The sequence below is a fragment of the Leiobunum rupestre genome, chromosome 9 (assembly GCF_980474605.1).
Source record: "Leiobunum rupestre chromosome 9, qqLeiRupe1.1.hap1, whole genome shotgun sequence".
Taxonomy (NCBI): domain Eukaryota; kingdom Metazoa; phylum Arthropoda; class Arachnida; order Opiliones; family Sclerosomatidae; genus Leiobunum; species Leiobunum rupestre.
This window is the reverse complement of record NC_143392.1, coordinates 19,251,841-19,268,333: the sequence shown is the minus strand read 5'-3', so window position 1 is coordinate 19,268,333 and position 16,493 is coordinate 19,251,841. Positions and strand designations below refer to the sequence as shown.

Genomic DNA, 16,493 nt, shown 5'->3' with positions numbered 1-16,493 from the left:
ATTTCTTAACTCTACTTTAAATCGAATAAAATATATTTCAGATATGCAAATACATAGACAAATACTACAAAAACATCTAAACTCTACTTTTAATGCAACAAAATACAATTCCGATATTCAAATATTTAAAAATACTTAATGTACTAAGTTACGTTAAATTATTCAAAATTAACGTTATTTATAAAACGTATGGCCATACGTTCACGGGGTGGTTTTGAATAGCGACCACAACCCAAGAAATCGAACGCTTCGCATTCTTCACCCCGTGATCGTACGGTTATACGTTTTATAAATAACGTTAATTTTGTATAATTTAACAATAAAATACCAATTGTCTATTTATTTCCTATTTTTTCATTCTATAATATATAACTTTATTCCTAAATTTATAAGTTTATTACAATTGGCATATCATTTTCGACTCATCTTACAAAATACGTATAAATTTATCAGGTCCTCATACGGAATCACGTGTACAATTACAATACTTGAGAAAGATACGTTTCTCATACTAAAACTTGAGATATTTATTTTAACAAAATGCTTGTGAAGTTGGCTAAAGCACTACTTTGGTACATAGGCACTTAATGATATTAACTGGAGTTTATAATTAATTTGATTCTCTTTAACAAAACACTTGTGACGTAGTAGAGAGAAAGGTCTTTCAGACGACCTAAATTTTAGCATTTCTGAACTTTTTATATAAGTTATGTTTTATTACTTATAACCGTATGGATTTCAATACATTTGAAGAAGCGAGTAAAATAGTGGAAGAGTATAATGTGACGTGGTTAGATGTGCCAGAAATAAGAAAGCATTTGGAAGAAATGGAGAAGCATATTGAAGAGTGGAAATTTAAGCTAGATGAAGCTAGTCAAAGATAAATTGTACTGAGAAATAAAAATAAAGATATAAAAACAGATATAATTGGATTGAAAACATTGCAAGATAGTTGGAAGAGAGCAGAAAACTAGAAAGCGTGTTTACAAAAGGTTCTTTTAGACGTAACATAGTACCAATAATGTATTTATTTATATTTAGAAAGAATGATTATTTTGGACACGTTGAACGCCTTTCCCCCGTCTCGCGCGAGGGGGGGGGGGGAGACAAAACGTCACCGGCGTTTGATTTCCATCGCGTTAGGTGACGTAAATTTTAAGCAGCCAATGAAATACCGGAACTATTCGTTTTATTTTAAGCGGAGGAGCGTACTGGGGGACCAACGGGTGAATTGAGAGAAAGGCTAAAAACCGTCTCGACATAGACATTCTCCCTAGGTATAAATACATACATTCTTGATAGTACATTAATTAAGTATTTTTAAATATTTGAATATCGGAATTGTATTTTGTTGTATTAAAAGTAGAGTTTAGATGTTTTTGTAGTATTTTTCTATGTATTTTCATATCTGAAATATTTTCTATCCGATTTAAAGTAGATTTAAGATGTTTTTGTAGTATTTTTCTATGGATTTGCATATCTGAAATACATTTTATCCGATTTAAAGTAGAGTTAAGACGTTTTTGTAGTATTATTCAATGCATTTGCATATCTTAAATATATATTAGTATCTTTCCGACTATATTTGTGTATATGTATTATATTTTACCGTATTTAAAATATAGGTACGTGGTTTTTATCGTATTTTTATACATATATTTACTTATTGGAATTGTTACAAAGGTTCTTTTAAACGTAACTTAGTACATTAATTAAGTATTTTTAAATATTTGAATATCGGAATTGTATTTTGTAGCATTAAAAGAAGAGTTTAGATGTTTTTGTGGTATTTTTCTATGTATTTGCATATCTGAAATATATTTTATCCGATTTAAAGTAGAGTTAAGATGTTTAAATAGTATCTTTATACCTATATTTACGTATCGGAAAAGTATTTCAACGTATTGAACGCTAAGTTAAGGTGTTTTTGTATTATTTTACGACCTATATTTACATTTTGGAATTCTACTTAAACGTATTGAACGTCAAGAATATATATATTTGTATATCGGAATGTAATTTAACGTATTCGTATACCCATTTGAAATGAGCAGCGTTACGTATATATATAAATATACCAGGTCCCCATACTGAATCACGTGTACAGTTACATTCCGATATAAAAATATATGGAAATTAATGATATTAAATGGAGTTTAAAATTAATTTGATTCTTTTTAACAAAACACTTGTGACGTAGTTTACTATAAACTATCAAATGTTCCATGAATCACTTTTAAAAAACTCAAATCCATGTTATCATTTAAATTCAAATTAACCGCGCCCCGGGTAATCCGCGCACGCGAAAACCGCGCCCCAGGTAATCCCCGCACGCGCGCCCACACTATCTCTCACCCAGGTTATCAAGAATCATACAACTTACATAATTTAAACTTATTCCATACGATATTTAAAACGCGAGATATATAGAAACAAGCCGTACGTTCAAGTACCATATAAGTGTACTCTTTAAATTTGATATAAGCAGAGATAAAGATAACATAAAACAATTTGGTCCTAAACACAATATGAGAAAAACAAATCGTCGCGAAAAATATCATAAATACATTGACTTTTCAACGATTTTACCCCCATTTCACATCGAAAATTCCGGATCCCGATCTCGAACCTGAACTTGAACCCAGGTTCGGAGCCTCGCCCTTACTTTCATTCTACTAACTAACGAATCAAATTTATAGTTAAAGGTCAAAGGTTATTAACAATTTATATTATTACTACCATAATAATTACTAGAAATAGGTATTTTATGTTTTTCATATTTTACATTTCAAAAAGATCTTTAAAAGATTCAATCAGAAATCTGCCATACATGTGGCCACTTTATAATGTTATAGGTTCAATTCTCAAATGTTTGCACTAGAAATTCCACCACGAAACATTAAAATTTTTTTTACCATGATTTTATCTGTATGGTCAAGTGCGAAAAATATAAAATAGCTTCGACTTGGTTTTGTTGGTAAAATCTTCAGTTCAAATCTGAAATATATCTCTTCATAATGTAAAAAACCTATTAAAAATATTGAACTTGTTGGGAAAGCTTTTCGCGAAACGGGTTCTAGATGCTCGAGACGAAGGCGCTGGTCGCCGGATAAGAGTTTTTCGGCAAGTTTTTGGCCAAGATTCTACCTGGACCCTCCGAGGCTGCAGTTAGTAAAGTAGCCACTGTTATAAGAGAAACCAAATCTTCTCTTTTCTTCAATGGAAATGTTTTTTAAGTAAAATTACCCGGTTTAGTCACCCCCGTTTCATGACTAAGTTCCAAACGGGTACCGTTGAAAATATTTGAAGTTATGATTTATTGTTGCGTCCTTTCCTTCGCGAGAGATTGAGTTTCCGCTCGTTATGTTTTCTGCCGCGTTGGTGGTATGTTTAAAGACATCAAAGAGTGCACCACTGTTTCAGTAAATACAAATACTGCTTCTAAAAATTTAGTTCGTGGTTGGAATTTTAAAAGTAACAGTCCATGAGCCAGTAGATCAAAATGGGACTTTCGAGTAGCAACTCGGAGGGCAAATTTCCACAAATATTTTCCGTAAAAGGGTAATAAGATATGTTAGAAACCGCATGGTCTACTTATTCAAGATGGCGGCCGTTTAAAAATTACGGATCACGCTGATATAACACCATTCGTATCTCCGCTGCTAATTATTCGATTAGCGCGGGTCTCACCATGGGGTTTGGACGGAGGGTGTTTTCAAATTCATGTTCTTTACGAATTCGTCATATGTGGCGCCATCTGCCGGAAGGACGATAAAATAGTTTTATTAAATTACTTGATAACGGACATTTGTTTTTTTCTAAAAACCTGCTTACCTATATTTTTTATGTATAATGAATCGTTTTCCATTACATTACCTTTAATTTGAGATCTATACGAGCTTTGTATATTAAAAAAAGAGCTACGCTAGAAATAAAAACTCATACTTTTAGCTCGATTTTCTACCACAAAAACTGTAGATAAAAAGAATTCTAGACACATTTACAAATAAAAGTGCGTCACGCGTGGATTCGAATAAAATCGTAACAAGAAAATCTAATACGGAAGATCCTTCGGAATCTTGAGATTTGGAAAGATTTGTAAATTTTGTCAGAAACAAAAGTATATTTAAAGAAGTAACACTCGGGAGGTTTTAATACAGGCAACCGAGTTGAAATCGGACGAATCGATTCGACAATTTGCAACGGAGCGTAGTGACGAGAAGATACTCACTGTTACGTCTGGGGACATAGTACCAAAAATGTACATGAGGTTAAAAGTAAAAATATTTTGAATTTCTTTTTTGGCGCTGAAGCACACTTTCACAGAACTTGTTATAGAGACTACACTAGAAAACCCAAAAGCTCAGACTCCGGTGAAACAACGCCTATAAACAATCTGAGGCAGCGTCACTAAAGCAGTGAGATATTCGTGAATCAATCAGTCTGCTCGTTGGTTGACCTTACTACGGAAATGGTTTCATTTATGGAAATTAATGGAATTTCTGGTCATGAGATTGAGGATGCAACGAAAAGATACTGGTCTTATTTGCTTTGTTGAAAAACATGTACAGATCGGTTCGAGCGAGTCTCTGTGTCTATTGCCCAAGATATTCTTTATGGAGTGACCAAGGGCAAAGTATTGATCCCTAAAAACTTTTTATTTCCTTGGGTTTTCAAAAATTTAACTGGAAACGTGAAATTGATTAAAATTTCCAATCGCCCGGGGTATTCTGTTTCCTACTCTACATTAGAGGAAATCGACACGGCTATATGCGTGCAAAAGCGAGAAAATGTTGAAGATCACGGAAAACCTCTTCCTATCAATATACATCAAAACGTACCGACAGTATTGGCATTCGACAATATTGATCGCCAATAATAGGTTTTGAGTGGGATGGTACATCTCATCACGTCAACGAAATTATTGTTCAACGTTTGACTGGTATGTGTCTACCCTCAAGGACCAGAACTCCACTCGAATGAAGAGATAAACAACGCAATTTCCATGAAATTGAAAAACCCCTTGAAGCTTACATTGTCAAACAGAGGAAAGGTCCACGTCCTGTATTTACGATAGATCTAGCTGAGTATACGGAACCTGAACAAAGCCGGCGTTAGAGCGGGTGGGGCCCTACGCTACACGATTGGGCGTTACTCCACCCCGTTCCCAATTTTTACTACGCTCCTGTTCAATTTTCAAAAACAGGTTTGACTTTACGATTAGTGTTCAATTATCAATACCAAAAATGTATTTATTTATATTTAGGAAGAATAAATATGTTGAGATTACGTTGAGCCCGTTTCCCACATTGAGCGACTTGGAATGAGAGTAGATAAATACATTATTGTCAATACTCAATGGATAAAATTAAACGAAATCTAATATTAACTTATTTTTTTTAATATAACCCACAATTTTTAGATATCACCCATCAGCATGTTTTTTTTTAATATTTTACTTCACAATAAAATCGGGAGTTTTAATAGATTCAGAGTTGTCCAAATGGCTCGTCACAGCATTCTCAATAGGCCGATAAAAATATTATCCTACTAGGAGACTTCCCATCAGTACTTCCCCCGCGTAAACCCGCGAAAAAGAGGATTTCTCTGATTGGTCGGAATTTACGGCCAACTTCGACGATTTTTTTTTGCAGTCTAACGAATTCGCAATTCGCGAATCGGCAAGTTTGAAGCGATGGATTCTCCGCCGGGAGTAGTGGCTCACTCCTGTAATCCCAGGCGTCCGGGAGGCAGAGTTTGTCGATGGCCGTGTGAGGACGACCACCAATCTCCTAACGGGTGGTCGGAATACTTCCGCCAAGGGTGTCCCCACCCCTGTCCCCACGTATCCCCCCGTTGGCGTGGCCGTTACACATATCTCGCCCTGATTCATCAGTTATTGTGTGTGTGCTGGTGTCTAAGGCCTCGGGTCGACACCGATGTGTGTGTATCTAAAAAAAAAGCGATGGATTCTCCAAATAAAAGGTTTGTTAATATTTTTGATAAATGTAAATTAAATAACATTTAAATAAAATTTGAATTTAATGTATTTAAATAAAGGCATTTTAGAATAGACTGATACAAAAAGTGTTATTAATCGTTAATAATTTTTAGGAACGCTCTTAAGCCAAGGCCTAACAATAGCTCACTAAGCTCAGTAAAAATTGCAGAATTAATCCCAAAAGGAAATTGGAGTAAACTTCTTAAAGATATCCCCAAAGTATATTCGGATGAGATAATTGCAAAACATCATTCAAGAAGTAAAATACACAAGAACCAAGGCTACCGTATGTACAAATCTCACGAATGTTTCCTTATCACATCAACCTAGTCAATGTCTCTTATACATTAAGGCAAAATTTCGTGCTTCTTACAAAGCAAACCGCATTTATAATTGCTTTGTTTCAATGGATGATATAGTAAGGGAACTATTGTTTCGGGATTGTGCGAGTGCCCTTGTGGCCAAGGAGGAGTTTTAAGCCATGTTGCGGCTACTTTGTGGTACATTTTAGTATGTGCGTTAGAAAGACGGAAGTTTGTTCCTAAGGCCTTGTCATGCACTGAAAGGGCACAAATATGAGGACATCTCAAATCTTTCAACAAGAATTTGTCAACCACTTACTTTAGCTCCCTCAAGCTTGTTAATGAATGAATGCAATATTTAATTGTGATATTTTTCAGTTACTTTTGATTTTAATGAAATTTTAGATAATGGTGAGAAAATGATAATACCAGTAATAAAAAAATATATTTGTGATATTAATATTTATTTTTTTACATCAAGAAGGGGTTCAGAAATAAAATTTACCAAACAACAACATATTTTCCAAATTTTTTCCAGATTATCATTCATTGATTTAGGAAATAAAAATTTAAGAATTCTAAAGTCCAATTAGACGATTCATTTTATATTTTCAACTTATAATTTACGTGTTAATCATAAGAAACGTTCGCGTAAGGCCACGATTCTGGCTAACGCTTATTTTTCCCACAAAAATACTGCAGCAGACGAAAATTGTTTTAAACGTTTTTTATAGTTTTGATATCTGTACATAGATGGCACTGCTGTTGAACATACGTCACAAACTTACTTCCCCTTCCTACCCCCTTTCCGAAATCCTCTAGTAGTGAGGGAAAGATAACAACTTAAGCAAAATATTTTTATCGGCCTATTGACAAAATTTGTTTGTGAGACGTTCTTGTAGCATGGTTGATCGGGTGTAGGTTTTAGCTTAGACAAACTTCTTTCCCCAGAAAAGACAGTAACGGATAAAATTAAAAATATTCAAAATATCAGCTAGTGGTCAGGGATAAACATTATATTGCGAGATAACATCAAAGCCACAACAGATTATGTGGGATACCTTCCGACGATTAACGCTACAGCAACTGGAATGGCTACTGTACGAAGGATCTTACGCCAGAGCGTGGAAATAAGAAAAACTCTTTAACTTGAAAATATCGCTGTAGTATTTGACCGAGCTCTATACGCTCAAGCCGCCGAAGTCAATTGGGCGAAAATGAACCGTTTCAGTTGCGTCTTTTTTATGATGGGTAATTTCCACGCCATTTTCAACTTCATGTCAATTATTGGAAATATGTTTGGCGAGATTTGGCTGTTGAATCTGGAAGGTTCCATAATCAAGGTGCTAGAAGGAAAACAATACAACGGAGCGGTTCGATTTCATAAATTGATGAACGAAGCGCTAATGAGGGCAGCTTGGAAAGGGCTAACTGTATATTTTCAAAATAGAAACGCAGACGCACTCTCGAAACTCGAGAAAGCGGCACTAGCGCTATGAGAACTCCCTCAGAAAACTTCTCATAACTCGTACGGGGAATTAGTAAAAGATAAATCGCACGACGTGATTCTTAAAGAATTCTATAAATATGTTAACATTTTACATAACGAGCACGGTTGTCTTTCTACGTTTTGGATGATAAAAGTGGATATGACTGATATCTTCCTAAGGTTAATAAGGGCTGATCGACAAGGAGTCTGGCACCTTCACTTATCAGCTATCCAACACTCTTAGAAAAAAGGTTCCAAACCATGTCCAAAATTGCACACAGTGTGCCAACATAGGACGATATGTACAAATTTGTTCAATTTGGGTCAAAAGGTTAGATGATTTACGATGTTAGGTCAATAGGTTATCTGCCCCTATGGACACGATGCAAACAGCCGTTAAATAAGGGTGAAACAGGCCCCTGTAGGGGCCCCATTTTGCGTACATTTTCGGCGGGGTCAAAAGGTTAGGTCAAAAGGTTAGATGATTTACGATGTTATAACCCATAAAACCCAGGTGCTAACCCATTATAGGTCAATAGGTTATCTGCCCCTATGGTGGTGACACGATGTTATGCAAACAGCCGGCCCGTCATAGTTAATAGCTGGAGGCACCCCATTTTAGGTCAAAAGGTTAGCTGATTTACGAGGTTGATTTACGATGTTATAACCCATAAAACCCAGGTGTTAACCCATTTTAGGTCAATAGGTTATCTCCCCCTATGGCGGTGACACGATGTTATGCAAACAGCCTACCCGTCATAGTTAATTTCGGGCACAATTCGAGTTGGTTTTCGCCGACAAACACTTTCGGGCCCCTAAGGGTAGCGTAAAATAGCGGGCGGTCATCGGTAAAAGTGTTTTGGAAAAAAAGAGAAGAGTGTATATAAATTATAAGGTTTTATTTAGATATTCAAAGTTACAGTACATTAAGCGGATGAAAACGCTTAAAGATAAAACAATTTAGTTTTAATATATTTATGGTGTGTAGATACCATATTAAACAAATTGTAAAAGTTAAATACACAAAACATATTTTGGTTGGCCACTGTTTCTTTAAAATCGTCAATAATTTTAAATGCTGTTACGTAATTGGACGCATAGCGGACAACGGTATCATACCTTTCATGTTCATCCGATAGAAATAAATTGTTGGGTGCACATGGTTCTTTATACAATATTTCGTAAATTTTACGATAATTATCGGTTATAACGTAACCCATTAATTCAAAGAGTTTTTGGTTCACTTTAAGGAGTTGAATGTGCGAATTAATGAAATATTTGAGTCTGTCCAATTCTCGAGTTTCCGGCGCTTTGATTACGACCGACGCTTCAGATATCGTACTTTGCAAGGTTAATTCTTTTTGGTCAGACATGGCGGCGGTCACTAGCGCGTCTGATAACGGGAACGGTGATCGAAAGGGCAACCGTTGGGGATCATTTATTTGTTCCCAGTGGCCGTATAAATCATCCCAGGCGCGCGAAGACATTTCAAAGACCTGGTGTGTGATTTTATTGCATAGAGCTACAGATATATCGAGCTCAGACGTAAAACCCATAGTAACGAAAAGCTCGGATGAAAGTGAATACCGAGGGTTAACTTTCCGCTGAGTCGGATCAAATTTAGACATTTTAGTGGGCCCAGGAACGTTATCTACACAGCTTCGTTTAGACATGATGCTCGAGAAACGGTTTGTAGTGTACTGCCGATGGATGACGGGGGTGAATGTCTTATATATAGCGATAATAATTTGGTGACGTAATCAGGATGATGTAATGGGTTGACTCAATGACTCACGCGATTAGTAAAATTTTGCGGTGTTATGTGTATAGCGACGGCCATATTGGTAAACCAAAGAGATAGAAATTCTACAAGTCCCATTAAAAGTAAAATCAACGCGATTAGTAATGCGTTTTTAGGATTGTTCGCGATAAGCCGACTAACGGGAGAGGCGGGGATAGAACCTTCCATACCGGAAGTTATCGTTAAACTAAATTTATCAATAAACCAAAAACGGGATTTAAACGTTATAAATTTTATAAAAAACCAAATGACATACAAAGTATTAAAATAAACAAATAACTAAAATAAACAAATGACTAAAATATGCAAAAAGAAATATTGACAAATAACTAATATATAGAAAGGAATTATTTACAAATGAAAAATACAAACGAGAAATGAAAAAAATATATACAATAATTAAGAGGATCTATTCCACAGAGTTTATGGGGCTACATAAAATTCTATGCGCAACAACATTCATTTATAACCATTTTTCGACAAAACGTTTGTCCCCAAAAAATATCTAACAGTTTGAAACGTCTTTTTTTAAAAAGTTTTTGAGCATATAACTCTTTTACCATGACCATCCTTCGACGCTTAAAAACAGCTGTGAAAACAATCGCTTTTTATAAACATTTCGGTGCACACTATTTTAACAATACCCGATTTGACGCGTCAAGTTAAATTCAGGAGTCGCGCGTGGGTCAAACTTAATTTGCATCGTAAAAAAGGTTAGGGTTGACACCAAAAAAGAGCCCCTAAACAATTTTCCCTTCAAAGAAAAAGACCGTAGGGGCCTACATTGTTCAATTAAGACTCGAGCGGCGTGGCCCCCAAAGGATTCCACACTAAGGGTTTGGTGTCTAATAAAACAGCGGCTCGTAAAAAAAATTGGGCCCGCTCGGAGAACAAGAAGGGCACCGTCAAAAAGTTTTTTTTCGTATATTCACCCAGCTTTGTCAAAATATTCAAAAGAGTTTTCTGCGGCTCTTTTGAAAAACAACATGTGTCAGCGATAAAAGGATGAACCGCCACCAAATTTATGGGTCTATCATTAAAGTAGCCCTTGATCCATCCTTAAATTTATGGGCTTAAAAACATTGGGGCTCATCTTTTAGAAAACAATCGAGTTTTATATAATAGAGTTTCGAATTAACGACGTGATATTATTTTTATACAGCCTCAAAAGATACGTATAAATAGAGCCCGATCGGTCAAAGAAACTTCACTAATCAGCGGAATTCTCTAGTTGGAAGTCGTTTTCTTAGCACCTAGAAAAAATGGATAGCGAAAGCTTATGTTGGTTTCTAGACGATTTGGAGGTAAATAGACCCTGGTCCGTGCCCCAACTACTGCAATTTTATTACGGAATATGTTTATTTTTAAATTTAGAGCCGGGGTTTGCACCAAATAAGTTACCCGCAATCTTTAGCCGTCTGAGTTTTAAATTAATTTTGACGGTTATTGAAATTTTTGAAACTGTTCAATCTATCCCCCACGTTCCAGAAGCGTGCCAAACGGTAGCGGAACTCCGATTATTTAATCAAGCATTACCGCCTCGGTTAGGCGAAATTATTGAAGCTAGATATAATAAGCGGGAAAAAGAATTACTCGAACTCGAGTGGGATGCTATGTTGGGTGCCGAATATGACGAACCTGTGTTGGACTACCTGAAGAGTAAGTTTTTTTCTCGTACCGAAAAATATCTAAGAAATTAAAAAATATATATTTATTTTTTATAGACGCCCCTGAAATTGTCCCGGTGGATGATGCTGAACCCCGTGAATCCGCCGAAATGGTGGACGACTATTTCAACGAACTACTTAACCAAAGCGGTTACGGGGAGGCGGAGGGAGATTTCCCAATTGTAGGGTATATTGATTTTGAGGACCCAAATTGCGTAATTTTGGGTCAGAATGAAAAACAGTTCCCGAACTTCAATATGACGGGAATTGAATTGGAAGCTGAAATATCGGGTAATATAGCGGAAGGGCTTGCCAGGGTCACTGAACGGGTATTACGCGACGTAAACCCCGCTGACATGGTACAACTAGTAATCCGTAGTTCGGCGCTGGGTGCGGCGCATCCCGATATAACCATTTCATTTAGGAGACGTGACCAAATTGATATCGAGGCCCTTCTCGACGAGATATCCGAATCTATATATTCAGATGAGGAAGAAGCGTTTTTCCTGGCACCCGTTAATTTAACTTTTTCCATTGTCCGTCTCCCCCAAGGCGGTGGCCGTACAAAACGGAAACGACTAGAGACCTTTGCCCTGTTTTCTAGAAATAGACGAGCAATTGTCCGTATTGCGAACAGCGACTCAATCTGTCTCGCTAGAGCTCTTTGCGTCGGTGTGGCACTGTGTAAATATCAGAACGAGCCCGAAAACAAAAGACTAAAAACGGTCTATGAAACTTTGTCGCATTCCAAAGAAAACAATGTGGCTCAGCGAGCCGAGGCGCTCCTCCTATGCTCCAAATCGGGTGTCCGACCTAATAAAGAATGCGCGTCGCCCGAGTCGATTAGAAAATTTAGAACGTATCTGAAAGAATACGATATTTTAATCTATCAAATTAAAAACAGCTGGCCGACCTTGGTGTACGATTCTAGAGTAAGGGGAGGTATGGACAGAAAACGTATTGTACTTTTAAACGAGGGGGCGCATTTCAATCTAGTTAAAAAGCTGGCTCCCTTATTCGGGAAAGAAAAGTTTTGTTCAAAGTGTCTAGAGGGGTACAGACAAGATAGCACCCACGCGTGTTCAGACTATTGTTTCGCGTGCTGCAGGGCCATAAAATGTACCGGAGATATAATAAAATGTCCCGACTGTTTACGTAAGTTTACGGGTGTCGATTGCTACGCTCATCATAAAATAAAATTAACAGGCGATAAATTATCATTATGCCAAAATTTATTTCATTGCACGGAATGTTCGATTCTAATCGATTTGACTAAACGCGACGGCCAGCTGCATTCTTGTACCGAACAGTATTGTACCGTTTGTCGTAAGTTTTCCCCCTCGGGACATCAATGTTACATCCAAGTAATAAAAGACCCGCGACGCCCGTTACCCCGTTTCGATTCCAACGGTCAGCCCACGCAAATGTGGATATTTTACGATTTTGAAACGGTCCAAACCAAACGGCACCCCGATAAGAAAAACTGTTATATTCATCAACCCATTTTATGCGTGTCGGAAACTTATTGTGTCGCGTGTGTTGATACCCCCGACGTAGCATGCAGATTTTGCGGCGTTCGCCAAAGACAATTTCTGGGTTCAGATTCCGCGCGAAACTTTTTCGAATATTTAAGAACACTGGCTCGGATAAGAAGAGTGACCGCGCTGGGACATAATGCGAGTAATTATGATACGCAACTCCTATTACAAGTTATAATGGAGAGTGCCGACTCGTTTGAGCCCGATCCGATAATAAATGGAACTCGCATCTTGCAACTGAAACTACACAATTTAACTATCGGATTCGTATAATTATATACCCATTCCTCTGTCGAAATTCGCGGATACGTTCGAGCTGGGTCGCGAATATACGAAAGATTTTTTCCCTCATTTTCTATTCAACGTAGTTGATAATAATTTTGACATTTACAAACCCGAACAAACAAACTACGTCTCGGAGAACTCGCTGCCCCCCTTGGAAGCTTACGGTGCCCAATATTTTACGGCGAAAGACCGCGAAAGTTTTAACAAATGGTACGCTCTCGAATCCGAAAAGAGTTCGGGATTTAATTACCTCGAAACGTTAAAACTCTATTGTTCTAGAGATACCCACATATTAGCTAAAGGTTGTTTAAAGTTTATGAAACTATTTCAAGACTTGTGCGAAGTTAATCCGTTTAGCGTGGGCGTGACTATCGCGTCAGTGTGTAGTTACGTGCTAAGGAAAAAATTTTTGGAGCCAGAAACGATTGGCATAATACCGGCTAATTTGTATCGGTTATCCGAGCCTCAATCCACCGAGGCTTTAGAATGGCTGGCTTGGGAAGCGCATGTCCGGAATGTTACCATCGTGTCAACGCTGAATGGTCGAGAACCGCGTGCTGGAAAAATTAAAATTGATGGTCTAATCGGTGAGAAAAACGCTCTACAATATCAGGGCTGTTGGTAAGTATTATTTTAAAAAGTTCGAAGAGACAAAATATAAACAGGTTTTTTTTCATTAAAGGTATCACGGTTGTAGGACTTGCTTCGGGGACTCAGTAAATAGGAACCAGCCATTATACGCTAACGCGAGCGATACCCTTAATACACGATTTTCCAACACGATGCGGACAACCAATAAACTTAAAGAAATGGGTTATACCGTCATTCAACAATGGGGGTGCGATTGGATTTTGGAAAAACAACAAAATCCAGCCATAAATGAATTTTTAAAAAATTCTAATTTTTCGGAAACTTTAACTGAACGTTTAGACCCGCGAGCCGCTTTTTTCGGGGGCAGAGTATCAGCCCTACGAACGTACTGTAACGTTGAAGGGACCGACGATAAAATATTCTACGTGGACATTTGCAGCCTGTACCCTTTTATAAACAAACGGTATTATATCGAAAAATATATATATAACGAAAACAAATATTTAAGTGTGTTTTCCTTTTTATAGTGGCAAAGTCCCCGTTGGTCATCCGACAATTCTGCTCGAACCAATTTATTCCATCCTATTCTTCCGTATCGGACCGTTAACAAAAAGTTAACGTTTACCCTATGCCGGACGTGTGCCGATTTACGGTATCAGGGTGACTGCGAGCATTCTGACGACGAAAGAATGCTTAAAGGCGTTTGGGTAATCGACGAATTAAGATGGGCGGTAAATCGCGGATACAAAATTACAAAAAAAATTGAGGCCTGGTCATACACGGTGACGCAATACGATCCTGCAACGGACAGTGGAGGGATTTTTCGAGATTACGTTGACTGTTTCCTAAAAACCAAGGTGGAGGCAAGCGGCTGGCCGTCAGATTGTCAGACCCCCGAAGCCCAGGCTGAATACATTGCGGCTTTCGAACATCATGAAGGGGTCAAATTGGACCCTACCAAAGTCTCCAAAAACGAAGGTCTTCGAGCCATCTCGAAATTAATGCTGAATTCCATGTGGGGGTCTGTATGGATTTTATTACCCCCCCCCATTGGGGTTATAAATCATATTGGGTAGCGTGATAGATATTAAAACTTTTTTTTCCAGAAAACTCGGTCAGCGATCCATTGTGACCAAAACTGAAATCGTTCGCGAACCCAAAGTGTTCTTTGAACTGCTATCAAATCCTGAAATCAACGTAAAATCGGTTTTGACAGTCAACGATACGACTCTTCTAGTGAAATCAGCCCCCATCAAGGAAGCGGAAATCCCTCTAAAACATACAAATTGCGTAAATTGTTAAATTTTAAAAAAAAGCTGCTACTTCATGACTTAGAAAAAACTATTTTATTCGGAGCTTTCGGACCGTGGTCCTTCTTCAGCGAGTGACTGTTACAATTTATAATAAACCATGGCTAAAAGTTTTAATATTTATAGATACAAATTGCGTAATTGCCGCTTATACAACCTGTCAAGCGAGATTAGTTTTATTAAAATATCTTGAAATAGTCGGAGAGAACGCGTTATATTTGGACACTGACGCCCTCTAGTACGTCTCGAAACAACCCCTTATAACTACGGGCCATTATTTGGGCGATATGGTCAGCGAGTTATCCGGTTATGGAAAGAATTCGTTTATTTACGAAGCCGCGTATGGCGGGCCAAAAAATTACTCGTTTTGGGTGAAGAATCCGGATACTGGCGAAAAATTTAACGTTACGAAAGTGAAAGGATTTCGAATTAATGTCGGTAATCAGCATATCATTAACGGCGAAAATTTAAAAACTATGCTAGGAGTGACTGACGAAGAAACTGAAATACCGGCGGCGTTTGCCGTGCCTCTGCCCAAACAAATACGTCGACTTCCGGATCATACGCTCGTTAGCGTCGACTTGGAAAAAGCGTATCGGCCCGTAATGGATAAAGTTCGGGTTTTATCGAATTACCGAACAGTTCCATTCGGATATAAAATACGCGCTTAAAAAAAACCTTCGCTCTTATGCGGGCGAACCGCGGGTCGAGAGGCGCCGGTCTCCGCGAGTCGCCGTCTCCGCGGACGAGAGAGAGAGAGAGAGAGAGAGAGAGAGAGGCGCGCGCTCGTTCTCTCTCTCGATCCGCTATCCGCGCGCGTCGGTGGTCACGAGGGGGGTGTGTCTCTAGTGCGCCGGCCGCTTTCCACGTGGTAGGGGGGGGGTGTGTCACGGGAAAACGTGTTTTGTTATTGTCAAAAATAAAAAATATTATATATAAAAACAAAATGTCCATTTTATTTCATTCTGGTTTCAGCTACGCGGTGATAATGTACCCTTTTTATCACAGTTGTAACATCATACTTTGCGGGCCTAGCCAAAGTGGTAAGACATATTTCGTAGAAAAACTGATTAAACATTTAAAACAAATGTTTGAACCTCAAATTGAAGAAATCCACTGGTTTTACGGCGAGGATCAGCCAGGATACGATAAACTTAAAAAATATAACGTTATATTGCATAAGGGTTTACCCGATCCTGACTTATTTGACGGCTCGAAACGGATACTGGCCGTTTTAGACGATTTAATGGGGGCGGGTCAAAAAGGAGAAGTTGCCCAGTTGTTCACCAAAGTCTCGCATCATCGTAATGTTAGCTTTATCTACATAAGTCAAAATTTATTTCATCAGGGTCGCGGGTGTCGCGAAATTTCCCTCAATGCGCACTACATACTTTTAACGAAAAATGTACGGGACAAAACACAGATTAATTGCTTGGCGCGCCAAATGGCCCCTGATAATTCCAACTTTGTTATCGAAGCGATTTCTGACGCGACTAAGGAACCAAACTC

The 16,493-nt window shown here is 37.9% G+C and overlaps 1 protein-coding gene across 1 annotated transcript; it reads left to right on the top strand.

Moving 5' to 3' along the window:
* The first annotated feature begins 13,270 nt into the window (after nt 1-13,270).
* LOC149926776 (uncharacterized) lies at nt 13,271-14,292 on the top strand. Its single transcript, XM_090157759.1, has 3 exons — nt 13,271-13,704; nt 13,766-14,137; nt 14,202-14,292. Exons 1-3 carry the CDS (start codon nt 13,400-13,402, stop codon nt 14,290-14,292), a joined length of 768 nt encoding a protein of 255 aa, XP_090013885.1. The 5' UTR covers nt 13,271-13,399.
* Nucleotides 14,293-16,493: the final 2,201 nt, after the last annotated feature.

What these genes read in the sequence shown, in the direction of transcription:
- LOC149926776 (XM_090157759.1), top strand. Translation starts at nt 13,400, where the DNA reads ATGAAACTATTTCAAGACTTGTGCGAAGTTAATCCGTTTAGCGTGGGC. An exon ending in CTACAATATCAGGGCTGTTG is followed by an intron (nt 13,705 to 13,765) that starts GTAAGTATTATT and finishes TTTTCATTAAAG; the next exon opens with GTATCACGGTTGTAGGACTT. An exon ending in TACCCTTTTATAAACAAACG is followed by an intron (nt 14,138 to 14,201) that starts GTATTATATCGA and finishes TCCTTTTTATAG; the next exon opens with TGGCAAAGTCCCCGTTGGTC.